This window comes from Jatropha curcas, unplaced genomic scaffold, assembly GCF_041381405.1.
Source record: "Jatropha curcas cultivar XTBG-Jc1 unplaced genomic scaffold, XTBG_Jcur_1.0 HiC_scaffold_533_pilon, whole genome shotgun sequence".
Lineage (NCBI taxonomy): Eukaryota > Viridiplantae > Streptophyta > Magnoliopsida > Malpighiales > Euphorbiaceae > Jatropha > Jatropha curcas.
In genome coordinates, this window is record NW_028322490.1 from 7,681 (window position 1) to 16,198 (window position 8,518).

The 8,518-nt window shown below is 39.3% G+C and overlaps 1 protein-coding gene and 1 non-coding gene across 2 annotated transcripts; one reads left to right on the forward strand and one right to left on the reverse strand.

Annotated features, from left to right (window-relative positions):
• Nucleotides 1–5,256: 5,256 nt before the first annotated feature.
• LOC149491820 (uncharacterized) lies at nucleotides 5,257–8,041 on the reverse strand. Its single transcript, XM_089717019.1, has 3 exons — nucleotides 7,945–8,041; nucleotides 5,350–6,433; nucleotides 5,257–5,287 (listed from the first exon to the last, which is right to left on the reverse strand). The coding sequence occupies exons 1-3, from the start codon at nucleotides 8,039–8,041 to the stop codon at nucleotides 5,257–5,259; spliced, it is 1,212 nt and encodes a 403-aa protein (XP_089573145.1).
• LOC149491821 (small nucleolar RNA R71) lies at nucleotides 5,776–5,882 on the forward strand. The gene has a single exon (XR_016319264.1). It is a non-coding gene; the product is annotated as a small nucleolar RNA R71 (small nucleolar RNA).
• Nucleotides 8,042–8,518: the final 477 nt, after the last annotated feature.

Sequence of the window (8,518 nt, forward strand, 5' to 3'; positions counted from 1 at the left end):
AGATCCACGTATCACCCTCAGTTTGGTAGCGGGACAGTAAGTACTTATTCAGATTTTCTGTAGGCATATTTTGTAATTATATTTTGTACTTGTTCATCTCTGTGATGCTTTCGTGTAATTATATTTCACTTCTGTTTTTTTTTTTTCAGCATATATCCATCTTCTCGAGCAGCGAGGCAAATTTTGAAGATAATCAAGCTACAGCTGCATAAAGAAGGATACACATGGGATGCCGTACCACAAGAGGCGAGAGACTTTTATTGGGAGGAGTTCCAGGTACTCTTTGGTTTAAGTTATATCATCATTCAATGTTTACAATTCAAGATAAATCCTTAGTGTTTAAACGCTATATTTCATTTTTTTGCAGAAACATTTCATATGGGACGAGGCCATTACAGCTATGTTGAAAGTAGCCTGGGAGAAGATATGCGCCGATCGATATGCTGACTTCACGTATAGGATGAGAAAAAGCGGTAAGAAGCAGCAGTGCGTGTCTCAGGAGATATGGGAGAGCTGGCAAAAGGCTTGGGAGGATCCTGCATTCAAGAGAAAGCGGGAGATATTTGCACAAAACAGGCGCAGTGAGACTGGCGGTGATGGAGCAGGACCTTCGCGACACACAGGCGGATCTATATCTGCTATAGAGACAACTCGATTATTAGTAAGTGACCTAGTCCATTTACAATACACTGATGTTTAATGAAAGTACATTATATATATTAATATATCATGAATAAAAATTTATTACAGGCTAAAGAATTAGGTCGTGAGCCCACACCGATGGAGGTGTTTACATACACTCACACGAAGGACCACGATCGTAATACCTTTGTCGACAGACGTGCGCTGAGCGTCAATGTAAGTAACAATGAATAATATTTACATTTACCCTCTAATCATTGCGAAGATGTACAAAGTTCAATATAATAAAGCTTGCAATTGCATTGATTAATTAATTTTTTATTTTCAGGAGAATTATACTACAGCTCGGGAGCGTATTGTTACTTCTCAGACCGATGAATCCGAAGCTGAGTCAAGAATTGACGAGGGTAGCGCTTTATCTCGAGGCTGTAGGGGGCGAGAAGAAGAGGAAGGTATACGGCATCGGGTCTCAGGCATCACAGTTTTACACTGGCTCAGCAGCTCACGCTTCTACAGCCAGCGCAGCACCGCAGCCGGAGCACACTGGCTCGCACTATGATGATGATATACGGGCTCAGCTTGCTGATCAGCAGAGACAGATTGCAGAGCTTAGAGCGCATGTGCTGCGGCTGTCCGGTGAGGACCGTGCTGGTACTTCTTCCTCTGATCCTGCGCCTGCTACAGACCGACATGTTTCGACGTCTCAGCAGCAGCCACTATCGGCTCCTGATCCCGATGCTGCAGGCGATACCTTGCTCACCCCTCCTGGCGCTACATCACATCCAGCAGGTACTCCTCCCGGCGGTCCGACATCGGATCCTGCAGATGAGCAGCAGCATATATAAATTTGATTTCCGACCTTTTATTTTTTCATTTGTATTTTCATTTTTTAATTTGTTCAGAACAATAAAAATTACATTTTTATACTGTTCTTGAATTGCGTGTGTGTATATATGCATTTATGTCAACTTTCACAGGTGTAGAAAAATTTTGGTTTCAAAATAATATTTAATTTTTTTTATTCCCTTTTTCATTTTTGCGATCGATTTGCGACCGATTTGATACCAAAAAAAAAATTTTTGAATTTATAAATTGAGACCGATTTGCGACCGATTTTAAAAAATTGCGACCGATATTCTGCGACCAAAGTTGCGACTGAATTTCCAATTAAACCACGACCAAAATTTGCGACCGCTTTTTCAATTTTGCGACCGAATTATCGGTCTCTAATTTGCGACCGATTTTCTCATCGGTCGCAATTGACATTTGCGACCAGTGATTTTGCGACCGACGTTTGTCGGTCGCAAATCGGTCGCAAAGTATAAATAGCGACCGATTTTTGCCATTTTGCGACCGATTTGTCAGGTCGCAAAATGGCATTTTTTTTTTGTAGTGTTGGCATCATTATTGGGAAGGGCAACAGCTTCTGCCCATTTCGATACATAATCCACCGCCACTAGGATATATTGGTTCGAGTATGATGAAGGAAATGGTCCCATGAAGTCTAGACCCCAAACGTCGAAAATTTCGACTTTAAGAATGCCATGCAAAGGCATCTCATGTCTTCTTGAAATGTTACCTAACCTCTGACATAGATCACAAAGACGAACATAGTTAAAAGCATCTTTAAACAGATTAGGCCAATACAAACCGCTTTCCAAAATACGTGCTGCCGTCTTGTTTGCTCCAAAATGCCCTCCACATTCCATTGAATGGCAGAATTTAAGGACACTGTCCATTTCACTTTCCGGTATACACCGCCTGAATAGTTGATCACTACAGTATTTGAACAAAAATGGCTCCTCCCAATAGTAGAATTTGATATCATGGAAAAATCTTTTCTTTTGTTGATAAGAAAAATTGGGAGGAGTAATTTTGCACACAAGATAGTTGACTATATCAGCATACCAGGGGGTTTGATCTTTTACCATTAGCAAAAGTTGCTCATGGGGAAAGTTCTCATTGATTTGTAGCTCGGTTGTATCCTCTTCCTCCAACTCTAATCTGGAAAGGTGGTCAGCCACAAGATTCTCGGTTCCCTTCTTGTCGCGAATTTCCAAATCAAATTCCTGCAATAAGAGAACCCAACGAATCAGTCTTGGTTTTGCATCCTTCTTTTCTAGCAAATACTTGATGGCTGAATGATCTGTATAGACTATTGTTTTTGCTCCAATTAAATAAGCTCTAAATTTATTGAAAGCAAAAACAATGGCTAAGAGTTCCTTTTCAGTGGTGGCATAGTTTAATTGTGCATCATTTAATGTGCGACTAGCATAATAAATGACATGCAACTTCTTTTCTCGTCTTTGCCCAAGGACAGCTCCTACAGCATGATCACTAGCATCACACATAAGCTCAAAGGGGAGACTCCAATCTGGTGTAGCAATGATGGGTGCTGAAGTCAGCTCTTTCTTCAATCTGTTAAAGGCATTTAAACACTCTTTGTCAAAATTGAAAGGAACATCTTTAACTAACAAATTACAAAGAGGTTTCGTGATTTTGGAGAAATCTTTGATAAATCTCCTGTAAAATCCAGCATGACCAAGAAAACTTCTTACTCCTCTTACTGAATTTGGGGGTGGTAGCTTTTCAATTACTTCCACTTTTGCCTTATCCACCTCAATCCCTTGCTGTGAGATTTTATAGCCTAAAACAATTCCTTCACTAACCATGAAATGACATTTTTCCCAATTTAAAACAAGGTTAGTATCTTCACATCTTTGCATTACTAGAGATAAATTATAAAGACATGCATCGAAAGAAGATCCAAATACAGAAAAATCATCCATAAATATCTCAATGGATTTCTCAACCATATCAGAAAATATGGACATCATGCATCGTTGGAAGGTTGTAGGGGCATTGCATAGTCCAAATGGCATTCGCCTATAGGCAAAAGTGCCATAAGGACAGGTGAAGGTAGTCTTCTCTTGATCTTCAGGAGCAATAGGTATTTGGAAGTATCCTGAATAGCCATCCAAGAAACAATAGAAGGGATAACCTGCAAGTCTTTCAAGCATTTGATCAATAAAAGGCAGAGGGAAGTGGTCCTTACGTGTTGCTTTGTTCAACTTCCTGTAATCAATGCACACACGCCAACCTGTGACTGTTCTGGTAGGAATCAATTCATTGTTTTCATTAAAAATAACAGTCATACCTCCCTTCTTTGGCACAACTTGGACAGGACTTACCTAATTACTATCGGAAATTGGACAGATAATACCTGCATCCAGAAGTTTTATGATTTCAGCTTTGACTACTTCCTTCATGTTTGGATTTAATCGTCTTTGATGCTCGATTGAAGACTTGTAGTTGTCTTCCATTAGGATCTTATGCATGCATACACTTGGGCTTATTCCTTGTAAGTCAGAAATTGACCATCCTATTGCCTTCTTGTGTTTTCGAAGAACCTGCAACAACCCCTCCTCTTGATCAAGCGTTAAGTGAGAAGAAATAATAACCGGAAAAGAGTTGTTCTCACCTAGAAATGCATGCTTCAAATGAGGAGGAAGCTGCTTCAGCTCTTGTTTGGTTGGTGTATCTTCTTTTTCTTTTTCTTCTGTATTATTACAATTATTATCTATGCTATATAAAGTTTTATCTACACATGTATCTATTACATCTATTCTAAAGCAATCATCGCAATCCATAGGTAGTTTACAAGATTTTAACACATCGAAGACAACCTCTTCTTGACCTACTCTTAATGTCAATTTTCCATCATGTACATCAATTAGAGCTCTTGCAGTTGCAAGAAAAGGTCGTCCAAGGATCAATGATCCTTCTCTTCCTTCATCAATGTCAAGGATGACAAAATCAACTGGAAAAATGAATTTTCCTACCTTGACTAGTACGTCCTCTACAATTCCCTTGGGATATTTGATTGATCGATCGGCTAATTGTAGAGACATCCTTGTTGGCTTGAGTTCCCCCATTCCTAGCATTTTAAAAACTTCATAGGACATCAGATTTATGCTAGCTCCTAAGTCAGCTAAAGCCTTTTCAAAATTTAAATTGCCAATGTTACAAGGAATAGAAAAACTCCCTGGATCTTTAGGCTTTGGTGGCAATTTGTTTTGAATGATCGCACTGCATTCCTCAGTCAGTTTTACCATTCCCTGGTCATCGATCTTTCTTTTCTTGCTCAAGATTTCCTTCAAGAATTTTGCACAGCTTGGCATTTGAGCAAGAGCTTCAGCAAAAGGAATGTTTATTTGAAGCTTTTTGAAGACGTCTAGAAATTTCATGAAGCTTTGGTCATCCTGTGTCTTTTTCAACCTTTGTGGAAATGGAACGGGTGGAACGTATGGTTTCACTTCTTCCTTCTCCACCAGATGAATGATAGGCGCTTTCCTCTCTTCCTCTTTCTCTTTCTCCTTTCTGGGCTTGTCTTCCAATTCTTTACCACTCCTCAAGGTTATGGCTTGTACCTGTTCTTTAGGATTTTTCTCAGTGTTACTAGGTAAGGTTCCTTGAGGTCTAGCTGCCATCATGTTTGCAAACTGTCCCATTTGGATCTCCAGATTTCTTATCGCAGCTTGTTGGATTTTGTTGTGTTCTCTTGTTTCGTTCATGAAATCCATGTGTGATTTTGAGAGGGCAGTGAGGAGATCATCATGAGACTTTTTCTCCGGAGGCAAGAAACCTGGTGGTGCATTTAAAGTGTTGTTAGAATTACCATATGAAAGGTTTGGATGATTTCTCAACCTGTTATCGTAGGGATTCGAATATGGGTAATTTCTCCTCTGTTGATTCATTACGTAGTTCACTTGCTCCAAAGTTTGTGGATTTGCAGAATCTAGCATGCATTCTCCAACTCCATGCGGTTCATTGCATCTGTCACAAGTTTGCATGATAGAATTCACAGATTTAGTGGTTAGCAAATCGAGCTTTCTTACCATGTTATCAACCTTGGCATTGAGTGCAGTGATGGCATCTATTTCATAGATTCCAGCAGTTTTTCTTCTTTCAGAACTGCTTTGATAATGGCTATTGCTTGCCATTTCTTCTATTAAATCATATGCCTCATCGATCTCTTTTCTTTCAAAGGATCCTCCTGCAGCTGCATCCAAAGTGATTTTAATGTTAGGTGACAATGAATTATAGAAAGTTTGGACTTGTAACCATTTGGGCAAACTATGGTGAGGACATTTTCTCAACAAATCTTTAAATCTTTCCCAAGCCTCATACAGGCTTTCTTGATCATGATGAGCAAAAGTCATGATCTCATTTCTTAATTTGGTGGTTTTAGAAGATGGAAAGAATTTAGCCAAAAATTTCTGGGCTAACTCTTCCCAAGTTGTAAAACTCCCAGCAGGACAAGATTGTAACCATGATCGTGCTTTGTCCCTTAGAGTGAAAGGAAAGAGTCTTAATCTAATGGCATCGTCAGAAACACCATTTTGTTTAAAAGTATCACAAATTTCCAGGAAATTAGTGATATGAGCATTAGGATCTTCACTAGGAAGTCCTCCATATTGAATAGAAGTGGAAAGCATTTGTATTATTGCTGGTTTAATTTCAAAATTATTTGCTTCCACTCTTGGTCTAGTGATGCTGGAGGTAGCTCCGTTAAGAGAAGGTGTGGTGTAATCTCGCAAGGTGCGGACATTCTGAGGATTTGCAGCAAGAGGCATATCTGGAGGTGGAGGATTATTTTCATTCATGTTTGATTGTTGTTCGGTTCTGTTTTCTTGTGCTCTCCTTGCTGCGTTGTTCCTTCTGCAGGTTTTCTCAATTTCTGGATCAAAGATCAGAGGTTCTGTCCTTCTAGATCTTCTTTGCATAAAACCTGAGATAGTCTCCAGAAAAATTGAATGACTAAAAACAAATAAATAAATGTCTAAATTAATAACAAGATAATTCGTATTGATATTGGTATTGCCAAATCCCCGGCAACGGCGCCAAAAACTTGACAGCTTATTTCGCAAGTGTACGAAATCGCTACAAGTAATATAGAATGAGTAGAGTATCGTATCCACAGGGATTGGATACCAAGTACCAAAATTATGTTACCTCGTTATTATTTAGACGATGATTAAGAAAATTATTGTATAAATGTAAATTAAACAAGTAAAAATAAGAAGTCAAGTAAGCAATTATTGATTAAAAGAAATCAAGGAAGTAAAGCTACTAGGGGTTTTGATTTCACCTAACTCTATCCAATTTATTTAATTAGTTCATTGATCAATTTAATTATTCAAGTAGGGGAAACAACCCAAAAATCACTAACAAGCTCTCCCGATGTATTGTTAGCTATTTTAACCCGGTCTAATTACCTATCTTCCAATAGCGCAATCAAACATGAATTAAATCATTAAGTTTTATGGTTTGTCCTGTGAATTCATAACCTAAGGTCATTAACTTATGAAAACCCCCCATGAGTCAAACCGTATAATTTCCGCATCAAGTTATTATTCTCATGTGTTTTATTAACCTTTTCATAACAAATATCCTTCTTCCGATAGTGATAATTGAAATAAATCAATCTAGGGGAAAATTCTGCCTAGAAGCATTAAGTTCATTAATAAATCATAACTTGAATAAGGAAAAATAAATCTAATTGCATAAATTGGAAAAGAGATTAAGCTACATCAAACCCCTAGTATAAGAATTTAGTTACACATAGTACTTAAATGAAACTCAACAATACTTGATAAATATTCCATAATCAATAAAGATAATGAAAGAAATAAACAAGATTAAGAGTTAGAGATAAGAACTAGTTTATCAATTACTTGAATGGCTTCCTTGAAACCTTGCACAACTCTTAAATACTTAGCTTCAAAAGAAAATAAACTATCTAAAAACTAAAAATGAGAGAGAGAAGAATAGATGTAGAGTATAGGATATATGATGCCCTTTGAGTGGCTTCTTTGCTTCCTTATATAGCCTACTTGGGGGAACAAGCCTTGTGCTTTTATGAGTGAAGTCCAACTTTGTGAGGTGGAATAGTTTGTAAATTAAGCCATGAATTGCTCTCAATTATGGTGTCTCAAATGCACATGGTTGAACTTTGACTGGCATGTGAAGAAAGCATCCAAGGCATCTTGTGAAAATGGTAGAAATTAGTTGGCAACTTTTGACTCAAAATATAGAATTCTTGGTCTGCACAGGCGTGTTGCCTGGTACGGCCTGGGGCGTGCCAGTCTTGGGGGGATTAGAGGCTTTGGCACGGGCCGTGTTCCGCAGCATGGCCTGGCAAGCTAGCGCGCACGGGCGTGCTGTCTGACCGTGCAGTTTCCTGGAAGTCTGGTGCAGGCGCGCACGGACGTGTCGAGTTGCACGGCCTGGGGCGTGCACCTCTCTGGAAGTCAAGTGCAGGCGCGCACGAGTTGCGCTTCTCGCGCTTGCGCAGTGTAGGTTCGCACTCGCGAGTGTGAGGGTCGCGCTCGCGCATGTGAGGCTTGCGCTCGCGAGTTGCGCGGCCTAACTCTCTGCCTCTCGTTTGCACTTCTCGCGCTCGCGCAGTGTAGGTTCGCGCTCGCGAATGTGAGGGTAGCACGGGCGTGTTCCTCGGCACGGCTTGAGGCGTGCATCTCTTTGTCTCTTGGTTTGTCTTGCCTTGTGCCAGACACGGCCGTGCTTCGCGACACGGGCTGGGGCGTGCCAATTGTACTTTGCTTTATTTTTGTTCTTTTCTTTGCAAAATCCTACAATTTTCTTTCCAATCAAGTGAGTTGTGATTAAAGGAAGCTTTTGAATAAAAACATATCAATATTACGTAAAAACTAATTTAAATAAATTAAAAGTAATAGAAATTTCAATCAAAATTACAATAAAAATACTATAAAAATCAATACTATCAGCCTACTTATTCTATGCTACACTATAAGGTGCCATAATTATACGAGCTCCAAAATTTGCACATAAGGAT